We start from the raw sequence: 27,267 nt of genomic DNA on the forward strand, positions 1-27,267 counted from the left end.
TTAGTGTTTTTTATTTTTCGTAATTTAGTGTTTATTATTTTTTGTAATATTAGATGTTCTAAATTGTTAGTAGTGCTAGGTTTTTTGAATTTGTAATTTAGATTTTTTAATTGGTAGTTTTTTTAATTTTATTAGAATAGTAATGGTAGGTTAATTTATAGTTTAAACTTAGTTTTTTTTTATTTCACAGGTAAGTTTTTATGCATTTTAAGATAGTTATATTGTAATTTTAATTTAAAGTTAGGGGGTGTTAGGTTTAGGGGTTAATCGTTTAATTTAGTGGTTTGCAATGTGGGGGGCCATCAGTTTAGGGGTTAATAGGTTTAGTTTAGTAGTTACGATGTGAGGGGCTGGCAGTTTAGGGGTTAATAGCTTTATTTAGTGATGGCAATGTGGGGGGCCGGAGGTTTAGGGGTTAATAGGTTTATTTAATAGTCGCAATATGGGTGGGTGGCAGATTAGGGGTTAATGTGTTTAATATAGTATTTGTGATGCTGTGGATGGCGGTTTAGGGGTTAATAGACAGTTTAGTTATAAGTTTTGTGAAACATTTTTGTTACACAAAATCCATAGTTTATGGGTTTTAGTGCACTTTGTGACAGTTTAGTTATGAGTTTTGTGAAATATTTTTGTTACACAAAATCCATAACTACTGCTCTCAGATGGCGGTATGGATCATGTCGGTATAGACTGTAGCGCAAACATTTTAGCTGGACCGCACAACCTGTAATACCGGCGCTATGGAAATCCCACACTCAAACGTCATTTTTTTGAGTGCGGAATGGACGTTGCGTTACAGGCTAAAATGCAGGTTTTGCTAATATGACTGTAGCCAGTTTTTCATCAAGTCCAGATACGCTTCTCCAAATAAGGCAAGATGTGTGTAATATACAGCTATTGCAAAACAATTGTAGCAAATGAAATGTTAACTTCTTTTGAAAATGTTTACACTTGACTCATGTGTTATTCTATAGCAAGACAACCTAAATATTTTGTAACTACAAGGCTTTGTGTGTCCCTTAAACTTTATTAGGCAGATCCTCTAACAGGTTCTTTTCTAGATATATCATCCTATTTCTATCCAAGACGCTGTTTCTAACTCTCAGAGGCAAAAAAACATTAAAGGGATATTAAACCCAATTGTTTTCTTTCATGATTCAGATAGAGCATACAGTTTTAAGCAACTTTCTAATTTACTCCTATTAACACATTTTTCTTTGTTCTCTTGCTATCTTTATTTGAAAAGCAGTCATGTAAAGCTTGGGATCCAGACCATTTTTGGTTCAGCACCCTGGGTATTGCTTGCTTATTGGGGGGCTACATTTTGCCACCAATCAGTAAGTGATACCCAGGTTCTGAACCAAAAATGGTCCGACTCCTAAGCTTTACATTCCTACTTTTCAAATAAACATAGCAAGAGAACAAAGAAAAATTGATAATAGTAGTAAATTAGAAAGTTGCTTAAAATTGCATACTCTATCTGAATAAAAAAAATGGGTTTAGTGTCCCTTTAAAATAGATCTATAAATTCTTTCTTACCGCTATTCAATGTTTATTTGTGTAATTTTTTTTATTTTATTTTTTATTATTTTCTGCTTTCTGTTAAAACTGAACATATTTGTTTTTACCAATATCCTTGCAGTCTGTGTCTTTTGTATTCTCACTGTTTTTGGACATGAAAACAGTAACGTGTTATTCTGTTCAGCAGTTAGGACAGCTCTCATTTGCCTGCTTAGATTCTACTAAAAAACAACAACCCACAAGTCACATACTCATTTTATTTTTTGTAAGTTGCATATTTATTTAACCTTCATTCCACTATTTTATATACAGGGTCCACAAGGCCGCAGAGGACCTCCTGGTTTTAAGGTCAGTAGCCATTTACAAAAATTGCCAGTGCACATTTGTATGGATGTAGATTAAAAAGGAAGACATTATGTCATTGCTTCTAGCAATCCGTTTAGCTAAATAGCATTAAATCTCTTGTTTTCATTACTGTATTTACTTTACATAGGACACAGTAAATGTTAGACATTAACCACATTTGTCACATAAAACATGTAGACTTACAAGATTTTATTTTGCTTTGCTTGGCAATGTTTTCTCTAAAGTTCACCATGAAGGATTTGTGCAGTTTCAGCACATTGACAGTTTGAATACAACATGCAGCTCACGTATTTCACTGCCAAGTAGAGTAATACTGACTGGTTCAAATGAGTCACATCATTGAGACTGTGGAGGCAAAGTACTGGAAAGCACAGAAGGGATTTGTAGAGTTTAATTTCTAAATCATTCTGATGCTTCAACTCATAGTGTTTTTATTTTGTATCTTACATTGCATTGCTAATTTGTTATGACTGCAGTTACCATGCAGTGTACAATATATACATGTGCTATAACACATTATTATTATTATATTATGTAATGTATGCATATTACTAGTGCTTCCTCAATTCCAGTTCCCAGGGCCCACTAACAGGCCAGATTTTCAGGATTATCTCGGGTGTAAATAGTTAAATAACCATAGTAACTGAGCAGCTGATTTTTTCACCTGGGCTTTAGTGCAAACATCTTAATATCTGGCCTGGTCTTGATGATAGCATTTGAAGAGCCTTGCTTTAAAGTAACAATAGTCTTTTCTGCAACCATTCTGCTATCATCCATTACTGTAAACCAGGGGTGTCCATTTACATTTTGGAGGACAGCAAGCAAATTAGGTTGATGAGATCTGTTTGCATTCAATCCTCGAAACATGGGGTCATTTTGGACTTTGAGGACTAGGGTTGCCACACAATCAGTATTTCGCAAGCAGCAGTTGTTTTAAGGTTTAGGTTACTATAGATAATAATTATTAATAATAGGCCCTGTTATGGTGAAACGTCTAAGTGTATCGTTACTAGGGATGAGCGAATGTGCAGGAAGTGTAATTCGTTTGGTAGAACGAATAGTCCTGTTGACATTCCCTTTTAACAATCAAATATTGATAAGAATGAAAATCCATTAAAATTCTTTAATCAAATGTTATTTACAGTTTTCAACTATTAATAATTAGATTGAATATCAACAGTCAAAGTTTCGAATGTAAAATTCACTTTAACAAATACTATTCAGAAATTCAACAGTTCATATGGTAGGGAATTCAGTGAATTGATACATAATAGATACAAATTTATCAATTAGAAGTTTCTATTTCGAATATTGCATAATTAGAATATTACATTTAAAGAGAGCATTAGACATGGTATTACAAATATATAGATTAGAATTTTTATAATTCAAATATTGCATAAATGGAATCCAATTATTAGAAAAATTTGAATCTAATATTACATCTAAAGAAAGCATTAGAAATACTATTACATTAAATGAATATTAGAATGTTGTACAAACAACCAATATTCAAAACGAACGAATGTGTTCAAATTCGTTTCATTTTTCGAATGTTGCAAAACATTTGCCCATCCCTAATTGTTACCTAATAATCAGCTAATGATCATTTAAGTCAGTCCTAGCTATTTATGCTTTATAATCACATATGCTATTTAGAACAGCAGATATTTTTTCTAATAATGGAGCTGAGAAACACAGCCGTATTACCATCATTGTATTAGTGGTACAACCCTTTAAAAAGCAAACACACATGAAAAATATATTTGGGTGATTTGTTATATTTTTTCTTTTAAATTCAAGGGCGAGAGAGGTCCCCCTGGAGATCTTGGAAGCAGAGGAGAGCCTGGACTTCAAGGTGTTCAGGTTGTACTTATATATTGTTCTTTATAAGATGTTACCCATTAAAACAAAATCTTTCATTTGTCATTTCTGATGTTGACTTTAATTTTCTCTGACATCTGAGATTGCTAAAATGAATAAAGTTACACCAAAGTCTGCTCATGAATTGCTCTATCTAATGATGCAATGACACAATCATTTTCTGCAATTTTAAAGATGGAAGTATATGACATAACTTACTTTTTCTTAGAAAACAAAAAAGTGTCCAATTTAGAAAAATGTCCAGATGTCGCCTGCTCTGCTGAAAAACTTTATGCAGCATTTGATTTCAGGCATTGGCATAAAAATAAGATCTTCTTTGGTTGTTCGTTATTTGTTTTTAATGTATCTTTGTTGTATAGCCCAACATTTATGTCCCTTTAAGTGAAGCATTACATTTTTTATTATTTATACAATTTTTAAGTGAAAAAGAAAGTCAAATTTTACTTCCTTTATTATACCATAGATAAGTAAGCTTCCTGTAATAACCCAGCAGGCTGTCATTTTACTAAATTTATTAACAACACTCTCCAATGTTTTTGAAGAGGGGCATATTACTCAAATACTGTGTATTGTATTTACAAAAGAGAAACCGTTGTTAAAACATTTTGGTTTTCATGAATAAAGTTAAGTAAAAGCAGTTCGATTTAAAAAGTGATGCTAACAGGAACTGTACGATTTTGTGTAATTGAGTTCCGAGACTTAGCTCACTGGAGTGCAGGGGCAATGCCCCCACACAAATAAAGTTGGTTTATTTAGTACAGGAGCCTCAATTTTTAAAAAAACAAATAAACAAAAAAATAAATAAAACCATAGCACTATTTTAGCGCCAGATGATCAAAGACTCACTAGCATGAAGAGAAATCACACAAAGTTTTTGGGGGCTTTTTCAGCATTATGTTGCAATATATATCTGTCCTTCCTTCACATCCAAAGTCCTGCATAGAGGCCTGGACTGGCCAGAGGGCATACAGGGCAAATGCCCGCTGGCCAGGATCTTTTGTGGGCCTAACTGCTATATAGAAGCCCCACCCTTTCTTTAAGGGATATGAAACCCAACATTTTTCTTTCATGATTTAGGTAGAACATACAATTTTACAACAACTTTCCAGTTTACTTCTATTATCAAATTTGCTTCATTTTTTTGGTATCATTTGTTGAAGGAGCAACAGTGCACTACTTGTTTATAACTGAACACATGGGTGAGCCAATGACAATCGGTATATGAATGCAGCCACCACTCAGCAGCTAGAACCTAGGTTCTTTGCTGCTCCTGAGCATTCCTAGATAAAGCTTTCAGCAAAGGATAACAAGAGAAGGAAGCAAATTAAATAATAGACGTAAATTGGAAAGTTGTTTAAAATTGTATGTTCTGTCTAAACCATGAAAGAAAATGTTTGGGTATCATGTCAGTTAAATATGGGTAACAGTAGGAATGATGTTATAGTCTGCCTATTTTGTATAGCAGAAAGTACATTTTGGGTTTGGCTGTTAAGCAGAGGTGCTGCTGCTGGTCAAGAGATCTGGTCTATTATGTCTACAGATGTGGGTTGCTCTGCCCTTAAATGCCAAGGCCTATTTTTGATCCCAGTCCAGTTCTGCCTGCATAGTCCCTTTAAACTGAAACAAAAAAAGGATCAGTTGTTTACTCCCTGCTAATGTTCATTTTACTTATCAACTAAAAACCAGGAACACAATCAGCCAATGATTAGTAGTAGTAAGAATCTTTTAGCAAATGAACATAAGTAGAAAGTGTACAACTTACACCATTATTAGTTTTAACTTAAATAGCTTTAATTTTATATTTTTGGTACAAAAAAAAACATTTTTAGAATGTTTTAAATGGACAGTAAAATTGTTTTTAAAGTTCAGTATTTTTTAAAACCTTTTCATGTATAACTTACCTCCTGAACTTGCAAGATATCCCTCTGCACCAGCTTACAAAAGAAATTATTTTTCTCTTGTTAGTAGGGGGTGCGGCCAATCAAGTGTGCTGATCGCAACATTGACCTTAACCAGGGTACACTCCAGACCCTGGACCAATGACTTCTGATTGGCCCCACCACCTTTTTGCAAGATCATGGAAAATAAAATATTGTGTAGAGGGACAGCCACTGTGGTGGATTAGTTTGCAAGTTTGCAGGGGTAAGTTATGCATAAAAAGTGAAGGCGTACTGGAACAATTGTTAGTTGGACTTAAACTGCTTAATATTAAAATCCAACTTTCACTACCCTGGGCCCTGTTAAGTATGAATGATAGAAGAAAACTGAGTGCATTTTTTATATAATTGATAGTAATAAAATAGACAAAAATATTTTAAACCCTAAGACGTAAAACAATAAACTTAAATTAGGTCAGGACTGACAGTATTAACATAAGCAAGAAAATATTAGTTTTCAAAATTAATGGTCATACCATCTTTCCATATTCTTACCAAAGAAATGTATCTTTAAAGGGACACTCAAGTCAAAATAAACTTTTATGATTCAGAAAGAGCTTGCAGTTTTAAGACACTTTCTGATTTACTTCCATTATCAAATTGTGCACAGTCTTTTTATATTCACACTTTCTGGGGAACAAGATCCTACTGAGCATGTGCACAACCTTACATGGTATACATAAACTAGTCTGTGATTGGTTGATGTCTCTCACATGATATAAGGGGCCGGAAAATGGGAGAATCTACTGCATATTTGAAATTCAGAGTAAGTGCTATTGTATTGGCTTTTTATTATGTATTTGTTAATTATGTAATTCTACTGCATTGAATGGTCCTTTAAACATGGCATTCCTTTTATTATTGCTTAAAGGGACACTGAACCCAAATTTTAAGAAACTTTCTAATGTACTCCTATTATCAAATCTTCTTCATTCTCTTGGTATTTTTATTTGAAAAGCAAGAATGTAAGTTTATATGCTGGCCCATTTTTGGTGAACAATCTTGGTTGTTATAGCTGATTGGTGGATAAATTCAACCACCAATAAACAACTGCTGTCCAGGGTACTGAACCAAAAAATAGCTTAGATGCCTTCTTTTTCAAATAAAGATAGCAAGAGAACGAAGAAAATTGATAATACGAGTAAATTAGAAAATTGCTTAGAATGGCACTAAAGTGTCCCTTTAATATAGCACATATGGTTTTGGTATTAAATAATGAAATATGTTTTTTAGGGTCCTCGAGGCTTGGTAGGACCACCAGGTCCACCTGGACAACAAGGATTACCTGGGCCTCAAGTATGTAATAACAGTTTGTATATGTTGTTTTAAACTTACCACGTCAGAATTTATGAGACAAAATTATAACACTATGGCTGTATGAAAAAAACAATAACATCAGTTCTGTAGACCTTCATTCTAACAAGATTTGCTATCCAAACAACCACAATCAGTTATATTGCTCTGCACTTGTAATGTATTCTTGGACCTCTTGTAGACATAAAGAGACGTGATATTAAGAATTAAGATTTCTACTTTCAACTTTTAATTGAAGTTTCAGTTTTATTTAATGTTGCTTTCCCTTAGCTTTTTGCATTGTTAATATGATTGAACTGAAGAGAATCAGAATAAATTATATGGTTTAAAACAAAGAATTAAAATATTTTATACTAAATAGTCATAATGGTACATTAACTAAACAGAGTCAAAACAGGTCAAATAGTTTTATTTTTACCATTTTTTATGGATTGTAGATATTTTTACCATTTTTTTGGATTGTAGACATTGTAGGTATTGGTGTTTTTCACAATCTATGACTGCAATAAAAACTTCATTTATTTTAATACATTGTGAAAAATCTTGGTCCAGGAAATTGTGTCCAAGTCAGCTTTGGAAGGGTTACATTTTAGTCAAGATAATAAAAAATACTTGGCTCAGGAGTTTCTGTCCAAGCCAGCTTTCAGAGATTTACATAATAGTCAAGATAAAAAAAAAACCTGTTGAACAGCTTCCTTGTCAAAGTTCTTCTCCTGAATTCAACTAAAACTTTGTGGAACAGCCAAGTAGCATATATAATATACAAGGTGCACCTGTAGAATAAAGCTTTTATAATTCTAAACATGAGTGAACCTCAGAACTTTGTCATTCTGATGTTTACCTTTCAAATGTTGAATACAACCTTTAAATATTAAATGTTATCATTGAAATATTGCATGCACCGTTTAAATATTAAAATTCTTAACTTGAATATAACATTTGAATATTAACTTTCTTTAGTAGTCTAACTGAAAAGTTATATAATTAATATTTAAATGTTACATTGATCATTTGACTGTTGCATTTGCTAATAGAAGAGTTTGATTTCTAAATTAATGTTAAATGCTTGGCAAACGTAAGACGTTCACTATTTTTAAGAAATGTGCTGAAATAGTTGCTGATACCTACTCTCAAATCAATGGATACTGGCATTATCCATCCTGTCATATCCTTCTTGCCATATAGATTACTGGTTTTAATAAATTAGTAAACAGGATGCCAAACAACAATCGCATTTGACAGCACCACATAATATTGTTAATATCCTTTGTTCAAAGGACATGTCCCCATAAAACAAAGTAGCAATGTTTTGGACCTGCATGGTCTTTAATCATGCTTTTAATGCTTTATGGACTATGTAGGTCCTAAACTCTGCTGCTTTGTCCTTGAATAAAGGATATTAACTTTATGATGTTGTGTTGTAGCCATTCATATATGGTTTGCAAGACTGGAGTTAGCGGACAGATGATGAGCTTACAGCTTATGAATAAATAGTGGGTCCATGGCCTGGATACTCCCCAGACATTAATTCCATAGAGAACTTGTGGTCAATCCTTAAGAGGTGGGTGAACGAAAACCCCCAAACATATTCTGACAAACACCAAGGGGACGAATTATCAAGCTCTGAATGGAGCTTGATGCCCCTAATTCCGCACAGCCTTCAGGCTTGCTGGAAACAGCATTTATGAAGCAGCGTTCTAAAGACCGCTGCTCCATAACTTGTCCGCTTGCTCTAAGGCTGCGGGCATCAATCCGCGCGATCCTATAAAATCTGGCTGATTAACACCTCCTGCTAGTGGCCGATTAGCCGTGAATCTGCAGGGGGCTGTATAGCACAAACAGTTCACAAGAACTGCTTGTGCATTGATAAATCACTCTCGACATTTATCCATGTGCGGCGGACATGATACGCTACATTGCATCATGTCCTCTCGCACTTTCATAAATCAGCCACATGGCAGCCCATTATTGCATAATCAATGCTATCAGTCAGGATGTGGCCCAGAAGTTGATTGACAGCATGCCAGGGCGAATTGCAGAGGTCTTGAAAAAGAAGGGTCAACACTGCAAATATTCGGCTAGATTACGAGTTTTATCGTTAAAGCCGTGTGGTGCTAATGAGCCTTTTTTTTTCACCGCTCACTTAAAACAACGCTGGTATTATGAGTTCTCTGAATGGCTGCGTTAGCCTCAGAAAAGTGAGCGTTGAGCAAAATTTAGCTCCACATCTCACCTCAATACCAGCGCTGCTTAAGTCAGCGGTGAGCTGGCTAAACGTGCTCGTGCACGATTTCCCCATAGGAAACAATGGAACTGAGCCGGCTGAAAAAAAATCTAACACCTGCAAAAAAACGGCGTTCAGCTCCTAACGCAGCCCCATTGTTTCCTATGGGGAAAATAAATCTATGTCTACACCTAACACCCTAACATGAACCCCGAGTCTAAACACCCCTAATCTTACACTTATTAATCCCTAATCTGCCGCCCTGACATCGTCACCACCTGCATTATACTATTAACCCCTAATCTGCTGCCCCCAACGTCGCCGTCACTATAATAAAGTTATTAACCCCTAAATCTAAATCTAACCCTAAACCTAATCCCCCTTAACTTAAATATAATTTAAATAAATCTAAAGAAAATTACTATTATTAACTACATTATTCCTATTTAAAACTAAATACTTACCTATAAAATAAACCCTAATATAGCTACAATATAACTAATAGTTACATTGTAGCTATTTTAGGATTTATTTTTATTTTACAGGCAACTTTGTATTTATTTTAACTAGATAGAATAGTTATTAAATAGTTATTAACTATTTAATAACTACCTAGCTAAAATAAATACAAATTTACCTGTAAAATAAACCCTAACATAAGTTACAATTACACCTAACACTACACTATAATTAAATGAATTACCTAAACTAACTACAATTAATTACAATTAAATTAAATAAACTAAATTACGAAAAAAACACTAAATTACAGAAAATAAAAAAGAAATTACAAATTTTTAAACTAATAACACCTAAACTAATCCCCCTAATAAAATAAAAAAGCCCCAACAAAATAAAAAAAAATCCCTACCCTATACTAAATTACAAATAGCCCTTAAAAGGGCCTTTTGCGGGGCATTGCCCCAAAGTAATCAGCTCTTTTACCTGTAAAAAAATACAATACCCCCCCCCACATTACAACCCAACACCCTACTCTAAAACCCACCCAATCTCCCCTTAAAAAAACCTAACACTAACCCCCTGAAGATCACCCTACCTTGAGCCGTCTTCACCCAGCCGGGCCGAAGTCCTCCAAGAAGCTGGGCAGAAGTGGTCCTCCAGACGGCAGACGGCTTCATTTGATCAGCCAATCGGAATTAAGGTAGGAAAAATCCTATTGGCTGATGCAATCAGCCAATCAGCCAATAGAATGCAAGGTCAATCCAATTGGCTGATTGGATCAGCCAATCGGATTGAACTTCAATCCGATTGGCTGATTGCATCAGCCAATAGGATTTTTCCTACCTTAATTCCGATTGGCTGATAGGATTCTATCAGCCAATCGGAATTAAAGGGACACCATCTTGCATGACGTCACTTAAAGGAACCTTCATTCTTCAGTCGCCGTTGGATGGAAGAGGATGCTCCGCTTTGGATGTCTTCAAGATGGACCCGCTCCGCTCCAGAAGGATGAAGATAGAAGATGCCGTCTGGATGAAGACTTCTGCCATCTGGAGGACCTCTTCTGCCTCGATCAGATGAAGACTTCTGCTGTCTGGAGGACCACTTCTGCCCGGCTGGGTGAAGACTTCTCAAGGTAGGGTGATCTTCAGGGGGTTAGTGTTAGGTTTTTTTAAGGGGGGATTGGGTGGGTTTTAGAGTAGGGTTGGGTGTGTGGGTGGTGGGTTGTAATGTTGGGGGGGTGGTATTGTATTTTTTTTTTACAGGTAAAAGAGCTGATTACTTTGGGGCAATATTCTTGACTGACTACTTGGTGGAGTACCCCAAAATTTGTAACATCATCAGAAAGCATTTCAGTATGCTGTTTGCGGATGATGACCTAACAGACATATCCAAATTAGGTTGCCAGTTCTCCTATAGGAGGAACAGGTCCATTGATAATATTGTGGCACCAACCAAGCTGAAAAAGACTGAACCAGGAGGATCAGCATGGCTGTTGGTTAAGGGAATGCACAAATGCAACTACAGAGATTGCGTAGCTTGTGAAAAAGTTGAGTGCGGTGAATTTTTTCAATCGACCGCCACAGGCCAGCAATTCTGCATAAAAACTTGCATAACCTGTAGGCCAAAGTACGTTGTGTACTTGATTACATGTACATCATGCAGGGTACAGTACGTAGGGTTGACCACAAGAGAGATAAGATCCCGCATAAGGGAACATCTCTCCAATATCAGAGCAGGGAAATCTAGCACTCCCTTAGTGCAACATTTTGCACGAGAACACGATAAAAGTGCTGAGAGCTTAAGGTGGATGGCCATCGAGAGTGTCCCTGTACCCCGAGAGGAGGGGACAGGGACAAAGCACTAGACAGACAGGAGGTGTTCTGGATCTTCAAATTGAAGACCAGAACACCTTCAGGACTAAAGTCTGCCTTTGACCTGATCAACTATTGGTACTAGCTGACAGTTTCACACCTACTTACCCAACATGGAAGTGAGGACATACTATACTAGACTACACAAACAGATTAACATTGACTAAATTCAAACTGCATTCCCACATCTCTCTATATTTACGGACAGTACTGACAAGGTAACAGAATGTTTGTTAGCTATCTTCAGCAGATTTTTTGTATGTTCTACAAATTGTAGCATAATCAACCACAGTATATATATTGGCTTAATTATTTAAAGTGCTGATGTAGTTACTTATTGGTCAGGTTACAACTACAACAATGAAAGTATGGTATTTTGGCAAATATTCATAATAGTATATTATTATGGTGTTTACATGCCTTTAAATAAAGTGAGCAGAGTAAATGCACATTAGATAACAATGCTAATTGTTGAGAGTTCAATAGACGCAATATCCCTTTAAGTAGTAAGGTTGAAGGAAGCTAAAAGCCAAAAAAGTAATAAAAATAAATTAACTGAAAGCGCAACCAAACTTACTATTTGGAAATTGTGATAACATATATTGACACGTATTTCTGTGTGACACTTTGATCTATGTGACTTTTTGAACTGATTTCATTATTGTTTATTGTTTAATGTTTATAATTGTGAATGCTCATACAGGTATGTCCATAGGTGAAATTTGCTTGTTAACCATATGTGAGCTCGGATTGGCTCAACTGGTTGCCCAATGGGATGAGGGTTAGCACTAGAAAAAGGGCGCTTGTTTTTAAATCTTTTATCAGCTAAGACTACGGCTTTCTAGCCGAAACGCGTCAGCTGTTTGACACTCTATCCTATTCTGGGCAATCAGCTGCTGTCAGTGCTTGAAGAGCATTAATTTACAAGAACATTATCGTTGTTATAATTTTGTGCTCTATTTGACACTCAGCGTTGTTTTGGAATAAACGCTGTTGTTTCGTCTACCGGTGCTCCTGTCATTTCTGTTTTTTCTCTGTGATTCTTTTTTGAACACCATACCTAAGTAGGTTGTGTGCATGTGTCTTTAAAGCTGCATGGCATCAAACACTGCTGCAAACACTGTTAAAAGTATTCTTCAAAACTGCTTTTAAACAGTCAATTTGAGAATGGTATCATTTTTTTTTCTAAATTATACACTCCTGGACATATTTATCAATGTGCGAGTGGACATGATACAAAGTAGCGTATCATGTCCACCTCACATCGATAAATGCCGACAGCATACGCTGTCTGCATTTATCATTGCACCAGCAGTTCTTGTGAACTGCTGGTTCAATGCCACCTCCTGCAGATTCGTGGACAATCAGCCACTAGCAGGGAGTTTCAATTAACCCGATCATATTCGATCGGGTTGATTTCTGTCCGTAGCCCCAAAGCAGGTGGACAAGTTATGGAGCAGCGATCTTTAGACCATTTGGTGCTTGATAAATATGCCCCTCCATCTGAATAATGAAAGAAAGATTAATTAAGAAAAAATATTTTAGGTTTGATGTCCCTTTCGCTGTTGGGTTTAGTGTCTCTTTAAGTAAAAAATACTTTATTAAAAAGTAATAATGAGAAATATAAGATAATTTGTGTGCCAAAATATAATTGTTTTGCTAATCATCGTGTAGTCACTGCCAGTGATTTAGCATTTTGAGATGAATGACCCTTGTGGTACATATAAATACTCTAATTCTAATTTCCTGCTTATCTCATGACATAATTTAATGACAAGTTCTTTCCAGGGAAACCTTTATCTTGTCAAATGTCTTAAGAAGCAAAACAAGCTGTGGCCATACAGCACCACAAAATGTTTTATAATAATAAACACCAGACAAAGCTAGTGCTGTCTTTCTAAAGCACACAATCTTCTTGTACTCTAAAACCATCTGACATATATTTGCTAGTACTCAAAATTCCTGAAAATGAGATGCAGACTCGTAAAATTAATCTGCATTAATTGAAAATAGATTTGCAACTCTTTACACCAATATCCAAATTCCAGCCTATTCATTAACCTAGATTCTAACTTACTGCTAAATGCATCTGTTGTATTCTGCAAAAATCTCATCTGTAGTCTACAAAATTCAGATGTTGAAACCACTAAATTGGACAATGAAAAAAGCATAAAATAATTGGTTGCGTTCAACGTTAAACAATCCCAGATTTGAGTTCAAGGTTAGGCGAAAATCCCAGAACTACATCATTTTCTCAGATCCAGAAAAATACATTCACTTTTTTTTAGCATATTAATTTTCTCTTTTTATTGTAACTGCCCACTTTATTTGAGCCCTATTATCAACAACACAACAAACTGAGGCTAGTGGTACTGCCAGGTTTTCATTATTACAATAACAATTACTTGTAGCTATAAGTACATGAAATGCCTTATTTAAATGTTAGAAACCCATTTGTTCAAATGTAGGGTCTTTTGAGGCCTCTAAAAAATTACCAGGACCCCCAAAATCGAATCAATGCTAAGAGGTATTTGCTATTGTTATGAGAATTAGCTAGCTGCTGGAAGGTGACAGGACCACTCATTTGAAAGATGAGGATTGCTGCTGTCAAATAGGGGGTTTCAATTTGGCTTTCTATTGTATGGTTAAAAATAGTGATATCCCACACCCCCATGTTCCATTTGCCTATGATTCTGTTGGGTGGTCACTGTTGCCACAGGATTCATTTGATAGTCATATGACTACTCCTTTGAATAAGGTGCCTCTTCCTTTTCAAAAGAGGGCCACTTGCCTAATCGTAGTACTTTTTTTTGTTTGAGAGGGTCCATTTTAAAGTCCTCTGTAGAAGGCATCTTCTCAATTTATACATCATCCTCCTTAATAAAGTCCCATGGGTTTCAGTATAATTTTTTTGCTGATGATACCCAAATCTACCTCTCTGCACTAGACCTATCCCCTTACTTACTAACTAATTTCACTAACTTTCTTTCTAATATTTCATCCTGGAGGTCCTCTCACTACCTTAAGCTAAATCTCTCCAAAACTGAGTTAGTTATTTCTTCCCCTTCTTCCAAAATCCCCACCAACCAACTTTCTCTATCCGTTGATAACATCATTACCTCAAACCTGCATGCCTGGTGTCTTGGGTCTTCATTTGACTCTTTTTCACTCTGGGATGATTGGCGGCCCTTTCTAGAGGGTGATTGGCCACCGGTGAGCAGGGTGCGGCATTGCACAGGCATTTTACCAGAAATGGTTGTGCAATGTTAAATGCGGACAGCATATGCTGTCGGGAATTAGCGATGTTGGGTGGACATGATTCGCTACATTGAATCATGTCCGCTCGGCACTTGTTAAATTGACCCCCAACTTTCAATCACATCATTAGATTTAAAATGCCAAAGATTACAGAATTTGTCCGGCATGAAATCATACATTTGCATCAGCAAGCCACTCTCAAAGTGGTAATCAAGCTGTTATAAATACATTTGAAGAATCAGGAGAGGTTAAGGACAAAAAGAGGATTGGAAGGCCAAGAAAACTTTCAAAATCTGATGAGAAGTTTCTCAGAGTTTCTTCTTTGAGAAACCAGAATAAGTCCAGCAAGGACCTGGCTCAGCAGCTGGCAGCTTCATCAGGATGCCAAGTTGGCCCTTCTACAGTCTGAAGAAACTTGATCAGGAATGGTCTTTATGGAAGGGTAGCAGCCAAGAAACCACTTTTTTGGAAGGGAAACAGGGTGAAAAGGCTAAGATATGCTAAAGCTCACAAAAATTGGACTGAAGATCAGTGGAAAAGAGTATTATGGAGTGACGAATCCAAGTTTTACATTTTTTAATTCCAATCGTCTACAATATGTGAGAAGAAGAGTTGGAGAGAGATGGAAGAATGAGTGCTTGTGGCCTTCAGTGAGACATGGCGGAGGGTCTAGAGGGTTTAGAGAAAAAAAAGCTGATAAAACACGGACAGTCATGGACTGGCCTCTACCCAAATATTATAGAGGTAGTATGGTATCACCTGGACAGAGAAAGAAATAAAAGACAACCTAAATTTAAAGAAGAACTCTGAGAAGTGCTGAAAGAAGTCTGGTATAATATACCAGTAGATTACTTCAGAAAACTTCAGGACAGTCACCCCAAAATAGTTCAAGATGTGCTTAGTGCCAAAGGAGATCACACTAAATACTGACTCTTGTCTGAAGAAGCCATTTTGTTCTGAAAATTGTGTTTTTTATATGTTGTGTATATATTTCCTGTATTTTCTGTTTGTATCTTAATAAAGAGACTGAAAAATAAATATGGATGGCTATTAAAACATGTATATAACAGAGAAATAGACTGCACTCTCAAACTGGACTGGGCACACATCCTGTGACTATATATATATATATATTTTTTTTTTTTCTGAACTGAATATTGGATATTGGTGACCTCCCAACTAAATAAAGCCATAATTTACAACAACATTCAGATTCATGTTCATAATACATTTAGGGGCTAGGGTCTGGCAGTCATTTTTTTATATGATGTGTCTATCCCATACTGATATTTATTAATCTGTGTATTTAAACAATTTTTTAGCCATGTATGTATCAGTTGAGTAATGTCACATATGTTTTGAACATTCTAGGGTACTTCTGGTGCAATGGGTGGCCCAGGTTCTGTTGGCAATATTGGTCCTAAGGGTCAAAAGGTAAGATATATATATATATATATATATATATATATATATATGATACGTATAAATTACTGTAATATGGGTTAACTTTCTTTAGAATAATCGCTGTGTGTTAACACAGTATTTGAAGCAAAGAGTTTGAGATGTTGCATATCCAATTTGCATATCTTACCCAGAACCCTCTTGTGCATTGGTAACAATGTATATTGCGTTTTACTGGGTAAAAGCAAGCTGGGATACTTGCCTAGATGTGCTAATTTCCTGTGCATCAAATTTTATTGATTTACTTTTGAGACATGGAGGATTTGAATCTCAAACTTTTATCTCCACCATAATTTTAATGAATATTTATTACAAATTAAAAATATCACTAATAAGAAATACATAATTTACATTAAAATACATATCTTTCACAAAGAAAAAATACATAATTTAAATTAAAATGCAATCTAAAAGTGTTTCAAATTTGTTTGGTTAAATTATAAAGTGCACTTAGCTTTCATCTTTATCTTTTAAATGTAGGGGGAGCCAGGAGATATTGGTGAGAAAGGAGACCCAGGAATCACTGGCCGGAGAGGTTTGCCTGTATGTGGTATTAATTTGCTTTAAATTCTTAATCTAAACTCTCTTTTTTTATGGTATCACAAACTGAAATATTTGAGGTTTTAAGGTAAAAAAGCAGTATGGCTACAAACACCATTGTTATTTAGACCATCTTTAATTGTTACATAAAAAATACCACTGGATCTATTTTCATTCTTTAGACGTATAAATAAAGTAATCAATACACTATTTTGTTTTCCAAGTAACATCTTCATTTTACTCCATTATATTGGTTTATTAAGTTCTTTCTGTAATACAATGAGTTATTAAATTAATGTACATTGTGTATTTTGCAGGGTTTAGATGGTGCTGATGGGTATGGTTCTCCAGGTTTAAAAGGAGAAAAGGTGAGTACAAATTACTGTTTTCATTCTAAATACAAAACATTAGAACACTTCTCTCTCACCATTTAGTTGAAGAATAATAACATCTTTGGTACTTCCATTTATTTTGACTAGCTTAGTTTAATGTCTCCTGTATCTTCAGTCTTTACAATATCTATAGGTTTGCAAAACGTGTAAATTTGAATGTTTTACCTCACTCCCTGAGCTCTTGTAGCTAACTACACACTCTTAAAGCATTACAAAATTATCAACAATAATGTTGACTCAATTTTTAACCCCTTAAGGACTGAACATATCAGACTAAAACTTCCCCAAAAGACCAGAGCATTTTTAGCATTTTTGCCATCACTACATTTAAACAGAATAGAGCCTTTTTTATATTTACCTATCAAAACTATATATATTTTTTTAGTAGACAACCCAAAGTATTGATCTAGGCCCATTTTGGTATATTTCATGCCACCATTTCACCGCCAAATGCAATCAAATGAAAAAAATCATTAACTTTTTCACAAACTTTAGGTTTCTCATGGCACAAATGGTTGTAAAGGCTTCTCTGGGATCCCCTTTGTTCAGAAATAGCAGACATATATGGCTTTGCAGTGCTTTTTGGCAATTAGAAGACCGCTAATTGCAGCTGTGCACCACACTTGTATTATGCCCAGCAGTGAAGGGGTTGATTAGGTAGCTTCTTTGGTTAATTTTATCTTTAGTGTATAGATTACCCTCCCACCTGACACATCCCGACCCCTGATCCCTCCCTGATCCCTCTCAAACAACTCTCTTCCCTCTCCCATCCCCAAATGGTCACCCCCACCATCTTAAGTACGGTCAGAAAGTCTGCCAGTATGAAAATAAAAGTTTTTTTTTTTTTTAAATATATTTTCTGCAGTGTGGGATCCCCCTTTAATCCCAACCTCCCTGATCCCCCCCAAACAGCTCTCTAACCCTCACCCTCTACCTATTAGCTGCCCTCTTAGGTACTGGCAGCTGTCTGCCAGTACCCAGTTTTCCCAAATTTGCCAACTTTAATTTATAAAATTAAAAAAATAATAATTCTGTATTGTAGCTGCCACCCCACCTCATTTACCCTCTCCCCCTCCCAGATTGATTTCCCACGCTTATATCCCATCCCTCAGTATGATCCCCTCTCCCTCCTCCCCCTCCCTCCTTCCCTCTCCATGCGGCTCTGGGTGGTTTTTACCGTAGCGGTCCTGTCCACCTCCTGCCCCCTTCCACCGATGGACCGCCTACCTCCTTACCCTCCCTCCCACCAACGATTGGCGCCACAGCTGCCCATCTATTTCTGCACTGCCCAACTCTTGGGGCATGCAGAAATAGCATCATCTCATTAGTTTTAGTGCGATTGTGGCAGAGAGAGAGGCCCATATAGGGTACCACACTAGTCGTTAAGGGGTTAAAGGCTTCTCCATTCTTGCTATTTGCTGGTCACTTTCCTAATACACATCTCATCTACTGTTGAAGAAGCGGTAGTGGCTACTATACCCATTTCTTTGTATCACTTGGTAATTTTATACCATTTGCTCTCATCTTATCAAACTATTAGACAATGTTCTGCTTTGTACGTGCAAATTTCAACTTTTCCCTCTCTTCTACTACGGTTTAATTTGCCATGTTGGTTGCATTAATTCTCAAAAATCATCCCTCAACCCTTCCTGTCGAAATTGATTGTATCCTTAAGAACCAAAAGAGCCATATGAAAAATAACATTGTCCCCACACAGCGAAATATTCAAATATGTTATGTTGTTGATAAATCTGATCCTCATAATCTTTGTTGATAAGTTTAGCAAAGCTTTATTAAAATACTAGGTACTGGATCACTTACTCTTTTAACCTTTTATATGTTTTTTTGGTGTATTTTCTTGCTAATTTTTCTTTCTCATCTAAGGACCTCTCTTGTAGTGGTGTCCCAAGAGTTATTCCACAGCACACTAATGTTTTCCTGCCCATCCTATGTTTTGAAGACCTATTTACTTTGATAACCATCTCTTTACAAATGACACACAAATATGCATCTCAACACTTAAATTGCACTTGGGATTCAAAGAAAATAGATTTTCTTACCATGACTGCATTTAATTGGGTATCTGGTGTCTTAAAGGGACAGTCAACACTAAAATTATTATTATACACATCTTCTTCCGATTCCCCAGCTTTGTACAACCAGCATTGTTATATAAATATACTTTATAACATTCAAACCTCTAAATTACTGCCTGTTTCTAAGCCACTATAGACAGCCTCGTAATCACATGCTTTTTTATTTGCTTTTCAAAGCAGGAGAGTGCTAGTTCATGTGGGCCTTATAGATAACAGCTAAAATGCTAGTCAATGGATAATAAATGAAAAGTCATGTGATCAGGGGGGCTGTCTAACGAGGCTTAGATACAAGCTAATCACAGAGGTTAAAAGTATATTAAAATAACCATTTTGGCTGTGCAAAACTAGGGAATGGGTAATAAAGGGATTATCTATCTTTTTAAAGAATACATTTTTTTTAGTTGACTGCTCCTTTAACATTAAAATGCTGAAAGGGGGATTGTTAGCTGTGTGTTACAGCATATTATAATGAAAAGATAAAAAAAAAATTAATTACAGCTGTCTGTCAAAAGATTCAAATAAAGGAAATCCTGTCCATTAAAGTGTTGTTGTTGTTTTTTTCTAAACAAAAATTAAAAGTTCTCAAAATGTAATGTAATTAGAAATGATTATTTTTCAAAATTATGATCACTGCTCATTTATTTTAGCATATACTAATTTACTATTTTCATAAATATAATTTAAACATTTTAAAACTTTTTCAGGGTCACATAGGATTTCCTGGATATCCTGGTGTACAGGTAGGTATAGTATTTCCTTTAAGGGCAGATTACAAGTGGCAGGCTTTTTTTAGCGAGGTCGGATTTACATGCGTATTACAAGTTAAAAGTAAAAAGTTAGTACACAAGCGAAAAAACTCAGGCGTGCTAATTTCAGGACTTTCGTGACTGTGCTAACCTCTCTCCCAATAGACTTATATGGGGTGCACTACAAAAAAAAAATATTAGTTATTTATATATATATATATCCATGAAATATGACCCCCCTCAGCTTTAAAATTTGAATTTACAGGGAGAAGATGGAGATCCTGGAATTGTTGGAGATGGAGGACCCAAAGGAATTAGAGGAAGGAGGGTAAGTAATTTTATTCTGGTTTTAATTACTATAATTTAGTCTAGAAAATAGTAATTTGGTTCAGTGTTTCTGTGATATTAAAGAGTAAACAATACATACATCAAAAATACATTATTCATTATGGCCATAGGATGAAATTAAGTGAAAGCTACAGTGAAAATTATAGTGCCAAGCTTCAAGAAATTTGTGATGGAAATATATCTCATGGGATAGCCTTACCCAAGTAAGAAGTCCAGAGATATAAAGCTTGTTGGTCAAGTAAAAGCATTCAGTTTTTAGACATTTGTCTTCGTGTATGAATTTAAAGAGATATGAAACCCAACATAATCCTAAAAATCTGGCCTTTTAGTGTGACATGAGGACTGGAATTAAGAAACACTGCTTTAGAGAATTGACTCAGATATGCCCATGCTGACTGAGTAAAATTTGTCCCTAAAGACCATATTATTGCATATTGCTTGTATTTAATTCTTTAATGTGGGATTTCTGAGGCACAATAATATGTATGCCACACTTGCGCGCGCACACACACAGATTACATACCCATATTCAGCGTATTATTAACACAGAAATATGTTAACACCATCTCATGTGCTGTGCCCAAATAACACAGCCAGTTATTTATAAATGCTGCAAGAAAATGTTATACATGGAAATTTTCATTGATCCATAAAAAATCATATTATTTTTATTTTAGGGTAATTCTGGCTTCCCAGGAGGGAATGGAGACCCAGGGGAAAGAGGACCTCCAGGGCAGAGGGTAAGATCAACAAAACTATAAAAACGTGTTTATACGTCTGTATTATTATCTGTCTATCCATCTATCTATCTATCTCTCTATCTATATGTAACAATTTTTTTAATAAATTTGTAGGGCTCCAAGGGACCCGAGGGAACTGTGGCCATGACGGTATGCAACATATATTCATTGGAGTTTTTACACAGTAACATAGTAGATGAGGTTAAAAGAAAATCATGAAGTTCTTTGAATGTCAACCTTTACAAAGAGTCCATGATCTGTGACATTATAAATTCCTGCCATGTTAATAGACAGTAATAAATCACATCATTTTTGCATTAGTTACCATCACCATGGATACCATTTATAGAAGCCATTCTAAACTTATCAGCTACGTGACAAAAGAGAGTTCTCTTATTTGGAAAACTGTTTTCTTTGTTGAAGGTGAAATGTACTTTCCGTTCAGCTTTAACTGCTTTAGTTGTGATTATCTTAAAGGGATAGGAAAGTCAAAATTAAACTTGCATGTTACTTTAAAACTTTTAAATTTAATTCTATTTTCAAATTTAATTTGTTCTTTTGATATCCTTTGTTGGAAAATAATATGTACATACAATATCCTACATTACTGGTAGCTAACTGATGATTGTTTGCTACACACATGTCTCTTGTCATTGGTTCTCCAGTTTTCAGCTAGCTCCCCGTATTGACTGACTTTAACTAGGTGTTGAACTAATTTGCAGGAATTAAACACACAGGGGTCGATTCCAATCTCTCTTTTTTTCTGATGTTGGAAAAATGGAACAGCGTTTTTTTCATTAAAAAAGTGATCATAATCTTTACCAGTCAAACACAGCCAAGATTAGCGCACACAAGATTTGATCTCTAATTTCTTACAACGGGACTAAGAACTGCCGATAATTGATACTAATTACTGAAATACCAAATGGGCTAATGGAGTTAGTCAAGTTCGAGTGAGTGTTTTTCAATAGGATAGAGTGGTGTTTATGTGTTAAACAATATGAATGCCCTTTGTATATAGTAATGATGGGTATACTGAACATACTTGATCCATTATGCTATCAAAACTTTTATAATGTTACATTTTTTTATTTATTTTTTTAAAATTCATTACTCTTTCATTAAGAAAAAGCAAATTTTCTGTTTTGGCAAAATTTTACCTAAAAAAATCAAGAAGATATTAATTCCCGTAAGAATAAAGGAAATGCGAATGTGAAAGAAAAAAAAAAAAACACTTTAAGAAAGAGATTCCTAAATGCTAAATATTGCGATCATGATTTCCGTTTTCTTCTGTTCCTTGCAGATGTCCTTTGCTGTACGAGCTATCATGTATCTGTCTATTAAATACATATACATATGTGATTATCTGTCCCACCCACTACCAAGGAAGGGACTGTACAATAGTGCTAATTATAGGTTTAATTAATCTAGATCTTATATTAATTTATACATCTAAAATGGCATCTGTGATCATGTATGTGATAGCGCATTGCACATGAGCAAGATAATAGAATGTTGAAAAGGCCTATTTTGCTCTTTATCATGTTGAATTTGACGTGTTCATTCTGTTGCCGAAATAAAGAAAAAAAAACTACGATTGTCAGGATTATGATCTCCAAAGATGTTGCTATGGGTGATTTTCTGCTATCTGCTTGGATTTGAGCTGAACTTTTCCCAATATGGAAATGTTGTTATCACCTGGATTGTGATCACTCCACTAAAATGCAGAAAAAAACTCTGATTAACGGGATCAGAGGGATGGGAATCGACCCCACAGTTATATACAAGCAATAGTGCCATAAAAAAATAATATTAGGTCATGTTTTGGACTTTTATATCCATTTAAGAATAAACATCATATATACCAGTTTGCTAAGCCATTAATGGCAGTAGTATTTATAACATTACTGTATTAACTGTGTTCCATATATGTTAAAACAATAAGCAATTTTTCCATTGAATATTTGTCATTGGTAAACTCTGGTTACAGTGGCTTATGCTTTAATCTTGCTGTGGTTAAAAAAATACAAAATGTAGCTTATTTTGTGTGAGAATAATTGTGAAACCTCATTAATATAGTAATTGTAAGCTTTAACTAACATCATATTATGTTATGTAACAGTACTGCAAATAACATTTGTTTTTCAGACTTGTGAACTTGTTAACTTTACACGAGAGAATTGCCGTAAGTAATGTCTGACACTGCTCTAATAATGAGCCCAGTTGTCCTTGAGTCGAGCCTCCATTTAAAGTAATAACTGGCAAAGCAACTATATCATAATATACTAACCCTTCACCAATTACACAATAAGACACTGTTTGAAACCCTGCTAGGTATCATTTTTTCAAAGCCAAATTTAAAATGTGACAATTAAATTAATGCACTTAGGACTAGATTGCAAGTGAGGCACAAACGGTTTTGTACTAGCGTAATCGTGTTTTTGCGAGCCATTTTAATTTAGCTGATATTACAAGTGGAGCAAAATCAATCCTTAACGGGATCTCAGAACTGTGGTTCACTGTTTTCCAAAACTAAAAAGTTGCACAAAACACTTCAAAAATGCGTTACAAAGTACAGTTACGCTCATTAACACTGTCTGATAAAAATGATCAAAAATAAATATTGCACAAAAAAGTTATAAGGGCTCAAAGATAGAAGATCTCGGCTGTTAGAAAAAAAAGGCAGGCAAATAACTTTAACATTGAGACACATACAGATACATTTTTTAAATATTTATCTATAACTATACATTTATACAGTAGCAGACCTACTCTACAGAAGGCCCTTTTGCATTTTTTTGGGGCCCCCTAAAAGGTGTCTCAGTAGTTAACAACAGTAATAAAATACATGCTGCTCTGTATGATGATTTTAAGGATAGATAGATAGATAGATAGATAGATAGATAGATGGATAGATAGACCTGTATTCTACACTAATACAATGTTCCCTTTCATTAGAATTAAACATTCTGCACATGCCTATGTATAGACAGGCATCTATGGGCCCCTTAGCACTTGGGTCCTGGTGCAATTGCATCTGCTACACCAATGGTAGTTCTGCCCCTGCATCTATATGAATATATATATATATATATATATATATATATATACAGTACACACACACATATATATATATATATATATATATATATATATATATAGAAACAGTCCATGTAGAATGGCACACACCAACCATCAACAACAGGCCGGTGCACTGCTAAATAGACATCTAATGACTCCCAAGTGTATCCAGGATACAACACAGGCTTTGGGCCAATATTTTACCTGTAAATTAAAGGCTTTTTTGCAGAACCTGTGCCTGTGTTGCCTGCTTGTGTATCTATTGAAGAAACTGCCGATCCTGGATACACTTGGGAGTCATTATATATATATATATATATATATATATATATAAATAATATATATCAATCAGAAAAGAGAGAACAGCACTCCTGAGATAGAACAAAAGCTAGAATATCTTCCATGCCTCTTCATTTCAATTGCAACTCAGGGTGCGCGTTCTTTTAGCACACGTTGATGCCTTTCCACAGAGAAAAAATATCCTGTAGCATATCAGTCTGATCCTGCCCAATGACAGTCCAGTGCCGAAATACCAGGTAATTCTTTTCTGAACAGGAGAAACAACAACCCCAGACAATCGTTTCAGCTGATCTTGGGTCTCCCTAAGAGTAATGGGGGAAACCAGACGTGGACTCCTTGCACACATGCCCTTAGAGAGATACAACTGCACCTCACTGACGAGACCCACAGAAGGCCGAAACAATCGTCTGGGGTTATTGTTTCTCATGTTCAGAGAAGAATTGCCTGGAATTTCGGCACTGGACTGTCATTGGGCAGGATCAGACTGATATGCTACAGGATATTTTTTCTCTGTGGAAAGGCATCAACGTGTGCTAAAAGAACGCGCACCCTGAGTTGCAATTGAAATTAACAGGCATGGAAGTTATTCTAGCTTTTGTTCTATCTCAGGAGTGCTGTTCTCTCTTTTCTGATTGAGGTATATATATATATATATATATATATACACACACACACACACATATATATATATATATATATATTACAGATATATATTAAAATATCTATTTTATTTAATGTGAATAACATTGGAATTTATTATGACTGTGGAGGCCAATGGAGTACAGTGAACTCATTGTCATGTTCAAGAAACTAGTTTGAGATTATTTGAGTTCTTTGACATGGTGCCATCAGAAGATGGATACACTGTAGTCATAAAGGGATGGACATGGTCAGCAACAATACTCAGGTTGGCCGTGGCTCAATTGGTACCACAGTGTGCCAAGAAAATAACCCCTCACACCATTACACCACCACCACTAGCCTGAACCATTGATAATAGGCAAGATGGGTCCATGTTTTCATGTTGTTTACACCAAATTCTGACCCTACCATCTGAATGTTGCAGCTGAAATCAAGACTCATCAGACCAGGCAACGTTTTTCCAATCTTCTATTGTCCAATTTTGGTGAGCCTGTGCGAGGTTTAGCCTCTGTTTCTTGTTCTTAGCTGACAGGAGAGGCACCCGGTGTTGTCTTCTGCTACTGTAGCCCATCTGCTTCAAGGTTCCACATGTTGTGCATTCAGAGATGGTATTCTGCATACCTCGGTTGTAACAAGTAGTTATTTGAGTTACTGTTGCCTTTCTATAATCTCAAACCAGTCTGCCCATTCTCCTCTGACCTCTGACATCAACAAGACATTGTTGTCCACACAACTGCCACTCACTGAATATTTTCTCTTTTTTTGGACCATTCTCTGTTAACCCTAGAGATGGTTGTGCATAAAAAATCCCAGTAGATCAGCAGTTTTTTAAATACTCAGCCCACCCCGTCTGGCACCAACAACCATGCCATGTTCAAAGTCACTTAAATCCCCTTTCTTCCCCCTTCTGATGCTCGGTTTGAACTTCAGCAAACCATCTTCACCACGTCTAGATGCCTAAATGCATTGAGTTGCTGCCATGTAATTGGCTGATTAGCAATTTGTGTTACCAAGCAATTGAACAGGTGTACCTAATAAAGTGGCTGGTGAGTGTATGTATCAATGTGTGCACATACATACTTAAACATAAATACACATTTATACATACATATACACACATAAACATATTTAGACATATCTATATTCATTGGAGCCCTTCCTAGTCAAACACTTTGCCATATACCATATCCCTTTTAACCCTTATAAAACCTTTTTATTAATATCGAAATAATAAGTCTTTTTAATTACAGTGTATTTATATGTCTAATTCTTTATTTTAATGTGCTTCATATGCATTTTGTGCAAAACATTTTTACAGTTTACTTTAGGTCTTAAGGTGCTCTAAATATTCTAGCACAGTTTCGGCTTGCTCTCGAGCACAACCTATAAGTTTCAACTTGTAATATGAGTTGCGAATAAGCATGGTCGTGATATCCATTGAAAGTATAGGTCAAGCAAAACAGGTTATCGCATGCACACAATCATTAATTCACCACTTGTAACCTAGCCCTCGGTCAAGTAAAATGGAAAATTAGTAGCAAATTAAAGGGAGAAAAAAAGTGGGGTAAACTGTCCCTTTAAGTGATTAGACATCTAAAAATTCTAATTCTAAAATGCTGAAAATTTGTATATAACTGTTAAACACATCACCAGCTTTAATTAATATTTAACAATTAACTGGAAATAAGCAGTGATCATAAACATTTAGGGCCAGATTACAAGTGAAGCACTAAATATTGCTTTCTTTCCAATGGCATGGAGAGTCCACAAATCCATTCAATTACTAGTGGGAATTCAACTCCTGGCCACCAGATGGAGGCAAAGAACACCCCAGCAAAGCTTCAAGTATCCCCCCACTACCCACAATCCCCAGTCATTCTTTGCCTGTGTAACATTGCAGTGATGTGGGAAGAAGGTGTCTGAAGAAATCAATTTGTTATTCCTTTAATGGGTACTTTTCCCTGAAAGTAAGGATTGGGGTTGGGCTGTGTCTATGTAATTATCTTTAGTAAGAGTAATGGTGACTTTTAGCAGATGGAAGACGGTAAGGTGGTCTTTGTTCACATTTTTGCTACCCCTAT

The 27,267-nt window shown here is 35.6% G+C and overlaps 1 protein-coding gene across 1 annotated transcript in view; it reads left to right on the forward strand.

Moving 5' to 3' along the window:
- LOC128660439 (collagen alpha-6(VI) chain-like) overlaps positions 1 to 27,267 on the forward strand; it is a 534,497-nt gene that overhangs the window by 280,436 nt on the left and 226,794 nt on the right. The window contains exons 24-34 of the mRNA XM_053714286.1: positions 1,834 to 1,869; positions 3,691 to 3,753; positions 6,942 to 7,004; positions 16,212 to 16,274; positions 16,782 to 16,844; positions 17,159 to 17,209; positions 20,034 to 20,069; positions 20,341 to 20,403; positions 21,101 to 21,163; positions 21,278 to 21,313; positions 23,312 to 23,348. Coding sequence (XP_053570261.1) covers positions 1,834 to 1,869; positions 3,691 to 3,753; positions 6,942 to 7,004; positions 16,212 to 16,274; positions 16,782 to 16,844; positions 17,159 to 17,209; positions 20,034 to 20,069; positions 20,341 to 20,403; positions 21,101 to 21,163; positions 21,278 to 21,313; positions 23,312 to 23,348 — 574 coding nt within the window. The remainder of the gene's footprint in view (positions 1 to 1,833; positions 1,870 to 3,690; positions 3,754 to 6,941; positions 7,005 to 16,211; positions 16,275 to 16,781; positions 16,845 to 17,158; positions 17,210 to 20,033; positions 20,070 to 20,340; positions 20,404 to 21,100; positions 21,164 to 21,277; positions 21,314 to 23,311; positions 23,349 to 27,267) is intronic.

Source organism: Bombina bombina, chromosome 5, assembly GCF_027579735.1.
Source record: "Bombina bombina isolate aBomBom1 chromosome 5, aBomBom1.pri, whole genome shotgun sequence".
Classification (NCBI taxonomy): Eukaryota; Metazoa; Chordata; class Amphibia; order Anura; family Bombinatoridae; genus Bombina; species Bombina bombina.